Consider the following 16,816-nt stretch of genomic DNA (forward strand, 5'->3'; position numbering starts at 1 on the left):
CGGGCGTCCCGGGGGGGTCCTGCCCGGGGGACGGGACCCCGAGGGACCCCGGAGGCCGGCGCGGGTCCTCGCGGGAGCCGCTTCGTCCGCCCGCCGGGTGGGACTGTGCGTAGCCCTGCCGCCCCGGTGAGGTTGGTCCTTACGGAAGGGGTGAGCCCTTCCTCAATTTCCATCAGTACGGTCGCACGAGCACCTCCTCCTTCTGTGGCTCATGGATGCAGAGTGCTTTTAGGATCAGGCAAGAGCATCCAAAGATCACATTCACTCAATTTAAGGGGAAAAAGTCTAGACTGGAACGGAAAACGGCAGGCAGATCGCTTTGAAAATAGGAACCGGCTTGGCTGTACGTATTTAAATCTACTTTGTTGTGCCTTGATAGGTGATTCTTGATTTTTGTTTAGGCCAGAACCAAATGTAAGGCTTTTAAAAGCTTAAACGTACACATTTATGCATTCATTACACAGTGTTAAATCTAATTTGTTCTTTTTACTGTCACAGGAAGCACATGTTTAAAGCAATCTGTTTCCTCATATGAATGCTTTCCTGTCTGTTTGAAAAAAATTGCAACACACTTTACCCCAAGTAACCAAGAGGTGATCATAAATATCCCTAAATAGCATTAAACAGATATGAAAGACATTAACACTTCCAGAATGCCAAAGTAGTATTAAAAAAAATTCTAACAGATGCTCCTAGGTCAAAAAGTGAAATGTGTGTTTCCTGAAAAAACACTCTCATCAGAATCATAAATGAACTGTGAGCGGAGAAATGAGGTGTTGCAGAGCAAACGAGAGGATCTTTTTGGTTAAGGACTCTCGCACACTATTGCCAAAGTGTGGTTGCAATAAAAGAGCCAAAATTAAAGGCGAGTTTGCTGAAAACCAATATCCTTTGTACTCCACCAGGTGGCAATGACAACAAGGGAGGGCTGCCGGCTCCGGACCTGCCCCAGCCCGGTCCCGGTCCTGGTCCCGGTCCCGGTCCCGGTCCCGGTCCCGGTCCCGGCCCAGCGCCCGCCACGCCAGGAAGGGCTGGCTCCACCAAACTGGACTCGGACCAAGCAATTTAACTTTGCCTTGTCACTTCGTGGCTTGCCTTTGGCAGGGAAAAGATGTTCTCATCTGGAAACGCAGTCAGATCGTCTGTAATACGCAAAACTAGCTCAAAAAACCCAAGTTACCGCAGCCCCTCGCGCTCCGGAGCGGGGCCACGCGCTCCCCGGCTCGGGGGTCTCGCCGCGGTGCTGGGTGATGCTGTAACACACGACGGCTACCGACGGCGCGGGTCTTTGAGGCGCCGAAAATATTCAAGTCTATTATTTGCCAGAAAAGCGGCAAATACTGGAGCCTTTGAGCCTTTTCTTGTTTACGGTGTAGCAAGAGGATGGCATCGGTGAAACGCCCGTCGCCGAGCCGTCCGCGCCCTTCAACATTGTGGGTGGGTGGGCGCTGGGTCCGGGAGGGCTGCCGTGCCCGTGGCCCGCTGCGGACCCCCGGGAACCACCCCGGGCACCTGCGTGCGCCTTTGCAGAGCCAGAGACTAAACCCGTCTGCGTTACATCTGTACGCATTAAATATGCAGCGCCGACAAACATGAGCGTGTAACATCTCAGAGCATCGGCACGGCTGAAAGGAGCCCCCCCAGGACTTGAGAAGAGGGTGTTCTTGCGGTCTTCTGAGGGATTTCCAGCAGGAGAGTGGGTGACCGCAGCCCAGCAGAAGCTTGGTGGGGAGAGCAAGCAGGGCAGGACGGCCCATCCCATTCTCCTGGAGGTGCCCGTGGGGCTGAAGCTTTGGCGAGCAAAACGCAACACGCATTTATGGGTCTAAAACCGCACCGGGGCCGCTGCGGTGTCCCCTCCGCTCGGGCGCTGACTTTGACCGCTTGTTTGGCCTGTCGAAAGGCGCTGTGTGCCATTGAAAATAAAATAACAATAAAAAAACAACCAGCCATTGTAGGCCTCCTAGGTTTTGTGCCAAGAAACTGTCAGGGGAGCTTTGCTATGCATTTAACAACGTTAATAGTTATTGGAGCTCTTTATGCAATTTTTTTTCTATATTTTCGCTATGTTGATTTTTTTGCTCATTTACCGCTTCAGTGTAAAGGCAAAAAATACTTCAGAGCAAAAATTAATGTCCCTTTGATAAAATACAGAGACTGTGTTAACAAATGCACTCCAGTCAGAGTGCAAGCTTATCAATCTTGACGGAGTATCTTCAACTTCCATAGATAACTTCGTCATTAACGTCCTGCTCTCCCCTCTGCACACTGCATCACTCTCCCCACCCTGACCCCATGTCCAATCCGTTCTGAAACGGAAGAGAAACTTAAAGCAAATGAGATCAAATAAATAAATCCCCAGCCCCAGAAGCCATCCTTTCCTAAAACCACATTGGAAAGGCCTGAGACAAGACAGGATTTAAATGCTTATATCTTAAATGCTGAACTGTGCTAATCGGAGATCTGAAGGCGCTTCACTGCTTGTAATGAATACAATCTACAGATAATATTTATAGTAAAGCTACAAAATCAAATTGCTGCACAGAGAATTTTTTTTTAACTCTAAACGCCTTTTCCTAACAATTATCCTCAAGTTCAAACAGAAAAATTAAGTGCTGAGTTTTGCACTTGTGAAACTCGGCTTACTTCCCAAATGAAAAAAGAATTACAAATTACATAGCTATACAAAGAAAATGATTGAAGGCGGGACATGAAATCGCCATGTATTTTTACATTTATTTGCGGAATAAAATGCATTTTCTGACCGATCCTTGGAGAAGGGAGTAAACAGGCAGCCGAGATGCGGGGCTCAGCGGGGCGCAGGCAGGACCGGCTCCCCGGCCAGGGCTGCAGCAGCTTCTCCAGCTGCAGAGTCACCGCTGGCAAAACCGCACATCACTGGTTTTCCTTTTGTTCTACCGGGAACCTTCCAGTACTGACGCTCAGCGTATGCAAGTAGATAGATTGATGAAAAGTTTCAATCAAAAATGTGCGTCAAGTCTGGAGGGGACAAAAGACATCAGGCTTAGGCACGCAGGGCATGTTTCATCCCAAAGAACAAACCAAAGTCCCGGTGAGCAGGGTCTGCTCCGTGGGCGCCGGCACCATCCTAGCTGCCCAGAGGAGTAAACGCTGCGCTGCCTAAAAAGCAATTTTTAAAGAACTGCCTTAAAAATACTGCTGAGTATCTACTGTGTCTCATTTTGCCCTTTTTGCAGGCACTCAGAAATCATCTGGATTTGTTGGCCAAAACCTTGAGTCCATGAAGACTGAGTGCCTTCTGCACTACCTCCAGTACTCTGAAGAGGGAGTCTCTGCTCAAGCTAAACAAAAAACCCCCACTAATCCCACACCTCTGCTACCAGCTGCTAAGAATGGGCCAGAACTATTCAGTACTGGATTGTATTTTTTTGGGAGTCCAAAACAGTTAAACATTTAGACGTGTGTGAATTTCGCAGTACAGGTTTTACCTTTAAATACAACGTATGGCCAAGGCCTAAGAAAAACACACGTCGGACCATCCCTTTCTAATTGCTTTTTCATGTTGAAGATATGCCGTGCAATTCATTAAAAACTAAAAACTAAGCCATTTTAATCTGCATTTCCTCTACCTTTTATCTGTTTTAAAACACCAGCACCACAGCATTTTGTCTGCAAAATGACTCCTTAGTCCTTCAGGAGGGATTTCAGGTACGATTTGCAATAGACGGTCTTTTAACCGACCACCTCACTGCTGTACAGTAGATTTTATAATTTCCTTGGTTTGACTTCATTTGCTCTGTGCTAAAGCCGCATTTCCAAATTTATTTATTTACTTTAAAGCAAAATGCAGAGCTTTGCTCTAACTGAAAAAAAAAGCTGCGTGGACTTTAATCAGGTTCTAATTTTAATATGGAAAAACCCCAAATCGTAATGCAGTATGATTTACATGGCTGGCCAGAAGGGTGAGGAGGGATGTTAGCCAGGCTGCTTCCCCTGGGGCCACCGGATGAAGAGGATCTTGTCAGCCCGATAACGCGGAGAGCGAGCGTGCGCCAGCCCCATCCCTGGTGGGAGCCCCGGGCAGCGCCCCGGGAAGACGGAATGGGACTTCGGGAGAACGTACGGGCTGCTGGGAGGCAGCGGAAAGCCAAGTACCCTACTGCAAGCACGCCGCAGTGCATTACGCGGGTCCAGTCTCACCTCTGTGGGCTCTCAGACCTCAGAAGTCACTGAATTATACTAAAACACTAGGATAAGATTATAAAATCAGTTCCTCTATCCCCTCCTCCATCCAGCTCCTACCTCGCTCCCTCTCACTTGGCGCAGTTGTTAGCTGGGTCCCAGTGAGCTGCCTCCAAGTTTTCACCCCCATTTTACCCTGCTGTCCTTGGATGCCTATCGCCAAGACGGTCAGTTCTGTCCCAAGGAGGCTTCGCCCCGTGCCGCTGGTCCTCAAAGACCCCCAGGCCGGGATCCCCCCACCAGGCAGGCGCCGCACCGCTGCCCCAGTGCCGTTGGCAGCTGGAGTGCTCCGGCATGTCTCCGGTGGGTGACAACCCCCAACCCACTGCTGAACCCCGGGAAGCTCCAAAGCACCCAACAGGTCCAGTGTGGAGAAATGTCCCCGAAGACGCTGGCAGCAATGACGACCACAGCATCCCAGGACTGGCCGATTTTCTGTTATGGCAGGTGGCACAGGGAAAGACGGGGACGTTGTATTTGTTTTGGAAAACTCCCATTTAAGTTGGATGTTTGAAGGGAAATTTATACGGTTGTGTTTTTTTCACTTGAGGTAGGAAGTCTGCAAAGTCTGCACAAAAAGCACAAGCAGTGCTTCCTCACCTCCCAGCAAAATTATCAAGGCTTCTCCTGTGGAAATCAGAATAAAGCTGTGGAAAAACTCCAGGTGGCATCTCAGTAGTATTTCTCTTTTCTTGATTTTTGGAACCAAGCAGGTGTTTCCTTAGGATGTACAACTGAGTCATACATTTCCTTATCTGTCTGGCTAGCAAGGTCAGAGCTGGTGCGCTTGTAAATACACACAACAGCGAGTGCAGATAGATGTCTCCAGTCTAAGAGGGGACACCTTAAATGAAGATGAAGAAAGAGGCTCTTGCCATTAAAACTGAGGCTCGGGAGATTTTACCTGCTGGTTCGTCAACAAAATCAATTAATTTTTCAGTTCCTTTCTTCTCTTTTAACACAACTGAGATGAGACTTGACTTCTCCCGCTCCTTATTCTGGCTGTAACATCTTCCCCACAAGAACTCTCTCAGGATCTACATTTAAAATAACGTGCAACGACTGTCCAGGCTGTGATGGCAATCCTGCTCCTTGGTGCAGCCCAGCTCCTACTGCCAGACCCGGTTCCTTCATCCCGAGCCCACTTGCATTTATTTGACGAACAAAGGGCGAAGGGTGTGCGGCAGGCAGAGATGAAGCCCCTGGCAGAGGAGGGAGCTGAGCCCCAAGCCCCCTTCCCAAGCAGGAGGTCACCCGTCTTCCCCAAGGGCTCCTACAGACACAGCTTCCAAGGAGACGGTTCAACCTGAGGAGCCATCAGCTCCTCCTCTTTCCAACATTTTTAAGCCTTTTATTTATTTTAAAGCTGTTGGTTCTCGTAAGAGTGAATTAACCTTGGAAACCAGAAAGACGTGACCATGACCGCTGGCTGAATGGTCTCTGTCGCATGGAATGACTACGCCAGGGCCAGGCCAGGGCTGCTGGTGCAGCCACGGCTTTTGCTCTTTCCATTTCACTGCAGCCGGTCCTGGGGATGGGTGATGCTCGGGGACATTCCACCTCTGCTCAGGGAGACATGAGAAACCAAGCATGGGGTGGAACACCTCCGTGGGGGTCCCAGCAGGGGACCGCCAGGAAAGCCACCCTTCGGGGAAGCCCAGACCCCCAAAACATCACGCTCGCTGCTGCCCCCACGGTGGCCAGCATGGAGGATTCAGGGAATACAGCTCAATACAGCTGGATGTACACTGTGAAACAAGGACTGCATCATCGCCCGCTCCGGGTTTACTATCAGCAAGGTGCAAGCTGGAGTAACTCCGCCACCATCCTCCCGTTTCGCTAGATACCGACCGGACCTCTTACTATAATGTGAACCCCCCACCCTTAAAGCGTCCCCAAACCAGCTCTGCGTTCGCGCTGCTGCGCGGCGGTGGCAATTGAGCTATGGCAGCAAAACCTGTGGGTTTGTGATTGCGACTGCTCTCCAGACCATGGGGTTACATCGCTGAGCTCCTTTAGGTGCTCCTGCGGCAGACGAAGCAGACTGCAGGGCCTGTTCCCACAGGGCTGCTCAACTGTGGGTTGAGCGTGGGGACAAGCCCGCAGCTCACGCCAGCACCTCCGACTCCGCACCGAGCAGCACTGGCCCACAGAGCACGGCGTTTCTGATCCTCCCTGGAAGGGGCTGCATTTATCGGCACGGGTTGAGAGCCTGAACACCTCTCTCCAGGAGCAGCGCAGGATGTGGGATTTCAGTTTGGGTTACAGCTCCCGGGCCTGCCATAAACGGGGATCAGACAACTGCAACCATCCACTCTTCCCATGGAGCTAAGGGAGCAGGAGGCCTTGGTGCAGTTGTAAAGGAAAAGAGTGTCCATGGAGAAGGAAAATGGAAAATGAATATATTGTGCCACAACGACTGTACTCGATAGCACGTCTACTAGATGATAATCATACCAAAAGAAAAAGCACTGGTGATGGAGGAAATGCATGAGCTGAGCAATTTATTACACCCAGGCATGCTACTGGAAAGCTCGGCCACAAAGAATAACAACTTGAGATGCAGAAAGCCTGCAGAAGGCCCTTGCTGGGCTCACGCACCCATCCTCGTTCTCAGAGGGGAAAAGCCTGCCTTGGCCACGCAAGGGGCTCAAAGGCAATGTCACCACTTGTGCTCCTCTGAGCTGCTCCCGCCTCAGTCTCGGTAAGCCCTCCTTCTGCTGGAGCATGCAATCCTGCTCCAAGAAAGCCAATGAAGCACTCGTACCGTGCATCATAAGCTCTCTGTGAAGGCTTCATTTCTGAGCTTTCTTTTTGTCCTCAATACATTGTTTTGCATTACAGGTGCTACCTGTTGGAAATCAACACCTGGGCGGATACCACTTTCCTGCCGCAGTGCCACTGGGGTGGACTGCCTGAAGTCAGAATGATACAAGTTCCTGTAAAAACACCCCTCAAACATCACCTCTACAACCTAAACCCTTCCCTCTTTGCTCACTTTTGCCCCCCAAGACTTCCCATTCCATACCCCGTTCCTTCACCGACGCTTCCAACTGTACATACCAGCACAGCTGACCTGTAAAAGGTCAGATGTGATTAAACCATCAGCAGCCAAAATGGATGAAGGCTTCAGGTTAAAGACTAAAAGAACAGCAAAGCCGTAGGATGAAGTTGAGGGTGAGGAGGCGATCGTACAGAGGAGCCACCCGGATTGCACCATGCACCAGCCTGGGTACAAAACATTACCATCTCATAGCTCAGTAAAGGCATGTGGGCACTCGAACAAGGAAATCAAGTTTTAACAGAAAAAAACTAGTTTTTCCCAATCTAGTCATGCCTGTATCTCATCTCCAGTTGGCTCAATCCAAAATACCCTGACCCTCACTGCACAGCTCGAGCGGGAGCAGAGCTCCCCAGGCTCTTGACTGAAGGCAGAAACTCCAGTATGGAATGGTCCCAGTGAAATCCCTTGCCCCAGAGAGACTATATAGGGTCTGTAGGTCCAGGGAAGTACGTCACGTTCCATCATATCACGGACAGGAGCCCAGGGTACGGCGAGGCCACGCGTGCCCATGGAGCAGGCAGAGCCGGGGGGACCCGGCCCCCCGCCCCGCTGCCTGCAAAGGCAGATCACGCTGGGGTGGGCACACACGTTCGGGTTACGACACCTGAAATTACGTGAACTCCTGAAACCCCAGAGGCGGGAGAAGCTCCACGCGGGAGGCTGCGAGCACGCCGGGCAAAGCCAATCCCAACCCGCGCCACGAAAGAGCCCCCCGAGCCCCCGCGGCGGTCGGGCGGGCACCAGGGATGGGCCGGTGGGGGACACAGCCCGCCCCGACCCACATCTTCGTTCAGGCCAAGCTGCTGGAGTTCAACGCTCCGGTTCCAGCTCAGCTCCGGGTCTGTCTCCAGTTTCTTACTGCTGTGACGAGCTGCGGCTGAGACCGGCCGCAGGGCTCCAGCGCGGGCAGGGCGGTCGCAGCCTGCCCGGGGGTGCACCTCCCCGCACCCCGAGGGTCTCGCCTTCCCCGCTCCCCACGCGGTTCCAACCTGCGCTGGCTTTTAAACCCTGATTGTTTCCACAGTTCAATTTACTTTGTTTTCCAAACTTGTAGCCATTTCTTATAATAAAGGGGAGCTGATACAACATATTTATTACCATTTATCATTGAAATTTTCATAGGACTACTTATGAATTAATCAACAATTACTGCTTGCACAAACGCTGCTGCATTAATCTCCATATCCACTGCATAAATCACATTGAGAACAAGTTAATATACATATTTTAAGAGAAATACAGCTATATTTCCACCCTATCAACTAAGTATATTATAATCTAGTTAGTCAACTTATAAATGCATATACTTCATTCAGCATCATAAATCCTGGCAGTTCAGTGTGACACAATCCATAACCTAAACATAATCCGACCTTTTATAAGATATTTGTTCTGTTTGAGACACCTAGGTGCTCTTTCTAAAGCAGTATTATTCCAAATGAAATGTATGATTCATGATACATGAAGACAACAAGACGCAAATACCTATCTGTATGATCACTTAAAAAAAGGCCATATCTCCTTCAGAACCATACTATTCTTGTATTCACATTACTGGACTTGTATTTTAATTTACTTATGCCTGGAAGATAGAGCTGTGGGTGATTAAAATACTCAAGAATACCGTTCTATATTTTATTTTCTAATAAATTGTACAGCTCATTGAAATAATTTGAAGTATTTAAAGTGCATATTCTACTTTGAGATAATTTCACTTAAAAATAAAAATACTGTTAAAATAGTTGAGAGCACTGAGCTGTAGAAGTTATTTCCATTCTGTACAACAACTGTATTCACAAAAAACTAAAGGAAGCACACATTTTGAGTCTAATCTGCGACAAACACAAATTGCCTTTCATTCTTCCGAAGCAAGGAGCAATCCATAAAAAACTTTTGCAGCAGTTATAAACCCCTGCGCGCTGACATTTCCAACAGAAACGCTGCCACTCTTCCCCGCGCAGTGAGGGCAGATCGCAGGTACCATTTTACTGAAAGCACCTTTTATAACACGGAGGCAAAAATATCCCTGCAAATGTCCTGAGATGGTCACCCGTCTACAGAGCAGTATTTCAAAACATAAAAAACGCAGGTTTGGGGTGGGCTTTGTTTTTTTTTTTCCTTGCAAATGACTAAACAAAAGCCCGGCACAATTTCTGAGCTATCACAACTAGCTGCCGGAGGGTGCCGGGAGCGGGCAGAACGGGGCGCCGCGTCCTGCAGCGCGGTGCCTCGCAGCGTGCCGGTGGCTCTGCGTTGCCCCTACTACGCGCAGCCTTGCCTCCGACTGTAAAGAGCTGGGAGGGATATATCATATGCGGTTGTCAGAAAAACTATTAAAAGCTAAAGTTTCATCTAAATTAAATCCACCTCTAACTTCAAGCATAATAGTACTCGTAAAAATCTTTGGGGAGGATATTAGCTATTGCTGTAAAGAAGTCCAATAAAAACCCAAACCAAAAAACACACAGTGAAATAAATTTAAAAGACACGTGTGGGAACTTATTTTTAATTAAAAAAAATAGTATTATTGCTTCACTGGAAACTTGCATTTGAGAATTTCCATATTTCAGCAACTTACAAAAAAGACTTATGTTTGCATTTGTTTAACGTTATAAAGATTACGACAATCCGTGCGATTAAATTAGGATGCTCGTATGTGTTTTTCTCTTTCAGATTAAAATTGTATTATTTATAAAGTGACCAGTAACGAAACTACCGTTTAGCACAGTCACTGCAATAACTGAAGCTTTAAAAGTATGCTAGTTTGCAAACTGCAAATTTACGTGGATTTATGGCAAAAACATAAAACCCATCTGAGATTAACATGCCAATTTGTTATATATTCCGCAAGATTGATTGCCACTCAGCTCCTCCTAATAACCAGATTTAGAGATAAAACAAATAGAGTTATCAGGTATGAAAGGGAAGCTCTCCCCTCTTGAGTGATTTGTTTTCTGTTTGCAGATATTGATACGAAAATATGTATTATGTATTTTTAAAGCAATGGCAGAGAAAAAACTGGAATAAAAATACTAGGATAAAATGCACTCTTTAGCCATACCACTCTTCATGCTGTATTTACTGAAATGTCGTACAATTTCTTTTAAAACAGCTATTTTCTACATGTTGTAATGGATTTAAAAGTAAACGCTCTCAAAAGATGTAATGCACCTTGGTACAGCTTTTTCAGGAAAAAAAACAGAACGATTTTACACAAAGATGAAAAAATGAAAATTAATAGAATCATTAGTTGGATCACAAAACAAAGGACTTCACCACACCAAAGAGCAACACCAACTTCTGACTGCACGATGGGAAGATTTCACGATAAACGCTGAAAAGCGTGCCCGGCGTAGCTGGATGGCACCCGTAACCCTCCTTACAAAGAGGTATCGGGGATATTCTCTAAAACATCAGGCAAAACCCTGGGTAATTACCAGCTCTGTCGTTATTGCTCGAGCAACCCACAATGCCTCTGGCAGCAGCTGGATCCCAGCGGTTGACACCTGGGCTCCCCCCAGCCAGCTTCTGCCGCAGGTACCACCGCTCAGAGACCTCACGTGAAAACGAAGCCTTTTGCCCCACATCCCGGGCTGAGACCCACAGAAATTTCTCATAAATCCTCTCCGCGCATCTCTTTGAACATGCAAAGCCATAAATCATCATCAGCCCGACAAAAAAGCTAACCGGCACGCGGAAGGGATGCTCGCCCCGCGCAGGTACGCGCCGCCCGCGCCCACGGCAGCTCCTCGGCGTCCGCCGCTGAAAATCCACATGGGCAACACACGCTCGTCCCCACCGTGCAATTAATCACTTCCAAGTCGGGACAAGCGGCGAGATTTTTTAACTCTCCTTACCTTGTCCTCTGCCTTTAGCGCCAAGCGCTCTGCGAGCCCGGGAGCGGGTTCGTGTCTATCTGCCTGCAACCGAACAAAGCCACCGCGATCGCAAGCAAGCGAGCAGACGAGCGGTACTTACTGAAGATGGCAAACCTGGAGGAACTTTTCGAACTTTCTTTGTTTGTACTTCTGTAAAAAGACAAAACGGTGTCTTCGTAAGACAGGCCCTTTTTTTTTTTTTTTTGTGCACAGATATTTTCTAAGAGAGCCAGCTGCTAATCGCCCTGCCCGCCGTCTCACGCCAGGCTTGCAGCAGTTTTGGTAACACCGAGCGGATGCCACCGCTCTTACGTCCAACAGCAAAATGCTGGAAAATTGTTCATATTTTGATCTCGAGTGTTAGGCCCTTTGTTTTTGCCTTACAGGGATTTGCTTTGAAAACGCGATTTTTTAAGGCTCCTTGCGTGCTCAACAAAGAGGACAGAGAGGAACAATCAGCTAACGTTAAATAAACCCCTCCGAGAGTCCTGGCGGCGTACACATACGCTCTGCCACTTATTGTATTTATTTCAAAGTATTGCTAAACAGGACGAAACTCCAATTATTTGTTGAAATGGAAAAAAAAGGTTGAACGCAAAGTCACTCACCCATAGAGGTGCTGTGGAGAGGCCTCCGCCGGGGGTTATTGCTAGAATACTGATAGTACTGGGAGCCAGGCTTAGTGGGGGAGAGCGCTCCTGGGTTGCCAATATCCATGTCACCTCCAAGGAGACTTTGCTAAAAGATTAAAAATATATACGTGTGTGCGTGTGCATGTTAAATCCGACTTTCCTCATCATTAGCTATTTCTCATTCCTAAAAATAACACAGCAAAGAAACCTTCATAAGCAACTGAAACATGGAAACAAGAACCTGCCAAATCTTTAAAGGAGACATCACAAAAATTTCCAGTTGAGCCTCTCTTCCTTTACTTGGAAAACACAAAGTAATTAATTTAAAATACGATTATTTACATTTAAAGGAGACTTATTGCCTACTTATTCAAATGCAATCAGTGTTTTAAAAACTTTTGGAGCTCTGTTAATATATTTGAAGGTAATTTAGTTTCTTCACTGCAAACAAGACAGTTAACTGCACGGATTTAACAATAATAAAACTTAAAAAAAAAAAAAATCCTGCTGTTGATAGAGCGGTTGCTTCAGTGTGCATGAAACAGCTTCATTGTCTATCCCCGTGCAAGGAAAAATTCATATCTGTGAATTAAATATATCAGGTTTTGCAATATAAAAATCTGCACAGCAGGCTGTACATAATATGTGATTAAAACGTGAAAATGAAATTGTGCATTATTAATATTTTTTGCAATGCTATCAGAAGAAAAAGCACCTCAGAAAACCAAAAACAATTAACGCTATTGTATAGCAGTAGCAGTAGCAGCAGCAAAGGACTTTCAATATATCCATTTTATGCCTGTACCATTAACTAACAAGATGCATCCCAGTAAATGCAACGTTTTCTCAGCTACAAAAGGACTATGGTTTCTATGAAACAACAGAAAACATTATCTGACCCACGCTATAAGAAAAATTATAAATCTTTAAGAGACTATGACAGAAGAACAATTTCCTGAGTAATGTTCTATTTGCTATAAACTACGTTGAAACTTACCCATAATATATAAATCCCCTGATTATACTCTGCATTGAACACATTGTTCTTTTAATTATTCTGATACGCAATATAACAGGTGTAGATACTACCATTTATATTAAGAACAAATTTACCATTTAATAAAGAAATTTTAAAATTAAGTACCAAAAATCTAACTTTATCGTTACTTGTAATCAACTTTTACTGACTGAACTAATTACTGTACTTGATAAAGTACAGAATGTGTTTTCCCTAATCTAAATTCTAATCACCATGTCACTCACAACAGACTTAGTAATGCTTCACTAACACACTATTCACATGCAAAATACTCTAAATAGGCCAATTATGACTCTGCCCCTGTTCCCTGGTTAACCCGCTGAGAACTGAAAAATTTCACAAGGCAGTCACCAACTAAAACAAAGGCTCCTTGTTTTAAATTAAGACAGTCTTTTTGATTCCTAAATAGCTCAACAAAGTGGCATGTCTTCTGCTGAAAGCAGTTGGTCAAATATGACCCATGAGCTGGAAAATCAGAAATTAAAACATCCTTACTCCTTGACTATACTTCTAAAAACATTTAAAGATAACTTTTGATTCTAGAAAACTATATTCCTCTTTTTCCCAGAGAGACTAAATGAGACTCGCTGACAAGGGATGGACAAATGGGCTCTGACTGATTGGGGCTGAAACCCTTTCTTGGTGTGCAGCCTAGCATCTGCCTTTACAGACCCCTCCGAGACGTAAAAATATAAAAATGCCAGTCAGAAGGCACTTTTTGCTAATATCTTTACGTTCAGCTAATGTCTAATATACACCTGCAATGACTATGCTCCTTTTAATAAACAACACCTGCACCGGCAAAAATGGTTGCAAGTCTATTGCATAATGGTAGAGAAATATATGCAAAAACTCTCTGGAAAAAAGGGTTATCGATTCATTGTGAATATCCTCTGAAAATAAATGTAATTTTATTGAATGTCTCGGAGCATTTCAGAATGAAACAGCGCTAACCGCAGAAATTCTCTTCAGTCATATATTTTTATCACGTATACGTTTTAACATAAAGACAGACCTGCTAAATCTGTGCATGGTTTATCCATATGTCGGGTAGTCTGAAAGACTTAGAGCCATCAGCTGTATAAATTCCTATACCAAGCCTACTACATTTCATTTGACTTAAAAAAAACCAACGTAGATAAGACAGCGTTTGCAAACTATTTTAGATTAAACAAGATTCACTTCAGGAGCATAAAACATACACAGACCCTATGTTGTTTTTGTGTATTTTCACCCAAATGTTTTTCTCTACAAGAAGATGCAGAGGTTTCTACAGAAAAGGACCCCCAAACTCGCCTTGGTCTGTTAGGAGGGAGCACACGTACGGGTCTCGAGGGCTGCGCGCCTTTTGTTCGGCGAGCGGCCGAACACTCCTCCAGGCCACCGGTTGCACCTTCTCCGGACGGTTCCTTCCCCCTGACCTAACAGGTAGCTGCTGGTCGGCACCGCCGCCTCCACACTTTCCCCCCAGGAAAGCGTCCCCGGGCCCGGCGCTGTCCCGGGGGCTGGCGGTGCCGGCGGGGGTCCCCCCACCCCAGGGTTGGGGTCCCCGCTGCGGGGGCAGGCGGGGACCCGGGCTGCAGCCCCGCGCGCAAAGCGCGCTCCCGAGCGACGCTCGAGCGACAGCTCGCGTCCAAGTGCTATGTCGCAAAGGGCATTTTCTACGGCAGAGATTGAGTTTTGGTTGTTTTTTTTTTAAAAACGCATCTCAAAAATTTTCACCGCAACTGTCAGGGCCTCGTTTCTTCACTCTCTTAAAGAAAAAACCCACAAACAACCAACCCAAACCGGAGAAAAGCTCCCTCCTTTGTCTGCTATGGGACAGAGACATTCTTACAAGGTAAAAAAGAGGTGGGCTCCTGCATTAAGGGGCCCTCACCCAGCACTCCGGGGAGGAAAACCAAGGTAAAAATATATATGTTCTTATTCCGAGATGCTTGTAAAAGGAACAATGGGCATTTATTACTGTTCAGCCTACATGTCACACTGCTAATGGCCTGCAACAAAGAGAGAGATAAAACGTTTACAAACCACAATGCCATCGATTACACAGCCTTTGGAGCTCGCTTTTGCTCCAAATTGGATCTTAGAAACGCAATGAACTATTAGGCATCAAAGTTAATATTTACCGCTAAGAAATGATGAGCTTAAAAGCCAAGTGTTACATTTGTCAAACTCCTCTCCGGTCTTTCGCTAGGGGTTTAATGTGCGTATACGTTCTGCACCCTGGGAGCGGGTTATCTTTGGGTGCGAGCAGGACAGCAGGCAGGACGCAAGACGGGGCGAACCTTTGAGCTCATCCGTATAAATCCTGCGGGCATATTCTTGCATTATAGCATCTACTGTACTCGCAGACCCGTGCGGTTTGCAGTCTATTTGTTCCATAATAAACAAAGCTAATAATACATTGAATTTGCCAGTTGAACCTTAAGAGTTTGAGCTAAAAACAATCACAGAAGGAAAAAAAAAGGCAACAGAGTAAAATCCGTTCTCCCATTGAGCCACGCAGCTGTATTTTTTATCAATTGCAATGTTTTTGCTTTCCTCATTGTTACACACAATCCTGTCCTCTTTCTAGCAATTTGTAAAAGAAGTCACCGACTAGTGAATCCTGCCTCCAAAATTTGAATAACTAGACAAAGAATTAAAGCTGGGTAGGGAGAAAATATGCACGTACTATGACAAAGTAATATCCATATGGATATGATATTACCCCTCCTGGAAAAAACAAACGTCGTTTCCATTGCAAACCTGAAGTTTTGCTTTTCAGATGAAAATCACATGAATTTCACCTAAATATTTGTTTCAGACCTAACAGGCAGGAAATATGTTTACAAAAAGATACTTTGTTTTTCCTTTGTTACAGAAACAGGCGAGATTAGAGCCCGAGTGCTGCATTTTGCTAATAGAACGTTAATTCAGATTAAAGGAAAACGGCCTTGAAGCCTATAATCTGAAAGCCTCTGAAAACAGCGATCAGGGAAAAATACCTCAGAAATGGCCTTTTTTTTTTTTTTTTTTGCTGACAACCTGGATAAATTTTTTCTTTTTTTTTTTTGACATCTTCATGCTACACCGTGATCCAGAATCAAACGCAACATCACGGGGATGTTGCAGGCAAGAGAAAAACGGGCTTAGATGAAAACAGATTAAGCTCCCTTTCTGAACGATTGCCAGACGTTTGCGGGTCGCGCTCACGTTCGAGCGTTCCTGCGCGCACAGCTGCAGTCCCACGTGATGTATAGCGACCGCGGGACATATGTTCCCCCTCGCCGAAAGCCTCGCAGAAGCATCGCGCCGGCACGATGGGAGGCGAACCGCCGCGTCGCACGCAGCCGTCCCCCCCTGGTTTTTCTCCCGGCCGGAGCGGTCCGGAGGCTTCTCCCCCTCGAGCAGGAGAGGGTGAGGAGCGGGGATGAAGGCTGAGACGGCCGGGGTCCTCGGCACCTGCAGGCAGCCCTCGGTCCTCGCGCCAGGCGGGTTGGGGACACCCACCCCGCGGCGGGCAGAGAGGCGAGCCCGCTCCCACCGCTGCCCGCGGACGCGTCGGCACGCTCCGAGTGGTGCGGGGCAGAGCCGGGAGCCGCTGCGAAGGCGGGCACATCTACGTGTTTTACGCTGCTTCATCAGTTAGCTTGCCCAAGGTGTATCCCTTTAAAAGCAATAAATTTCACGTGCGGGACGAGAATTCACGCACTTTATCTAAAAAACAGAGCGTCCCGCTATTTTTCGCGCCGCCGCGCCGTTTCTGAAATTAAAACCCTCTACACTTTATAAAGATCAAAGCTCGTTCGCTGGCTTTATTCGCATTTAGGCCTTCCCGGCTCTCCCTGCGAGCGCCGCTTCTCTGCATTGTTCCCTCTGCTCCGGCACCGACGTCTCCGTGGGCCGGGAAAGTAGGTCAGGGAGGCGGCGGTCCCGCGGCCCCCGCACCTCCCCGGGGAGCCCCCGGCCGGCACCGAGCCCCGGCGCAGGCAGG

General features: G+C 47.0%; 1 protein-coding gene across 4 annotated transcripts in view; it reads right to left on the reverse strand.

The window, feature by feature from the left end:
- Positions 1-16,816, reverse strand: part of TCF4 (transcription factor 4) — a 239,385-nt gene that overhangs the window by 80,675 nt on the left and 141,894 nt on the right. For 2 of the 4 annotated variants that reach the window (XM_010583043.1, XM_010583042.1), the window contains exons 6-7: positions 11,775-11,904; positions 11,267-11,316 (exon numbers count right to left, since the gene is read on the reverse strand). The exons of the other annotated variants lie outside the window; for them this stretch is intronic. In XM_010583043.1, the coding sequence (XP_010581345.1) occupies positions 11,267-11,316; positions 11,775-11,904 (180 nt within the window). The remainder of the gene's footprint in view (positions 1-11,266; positions 11,317-11,774; positions 11,905-16,816) is intronic. 4 annotated transcript variants of the gene reach the window in all.

The sequence above is a fragment of the Haliaeetus leucocephalus genome, unplaced genomic scaffold (assembly GCF_000737465.1).
Source record: "Haliaeetus leucocephalus isolate CR32 unplaced genomic scaffold, Haliaeetus_leucocephalus-4.0 Scaffold866, whole genome shotgun sequence".
NCBI classification, from domain to species: Eukaryota; Metazoa; Chordata; class Aves; order Accipitriformes; family Accipitridae; genus Haliaeetus; species Haliaeetus leucocephalus.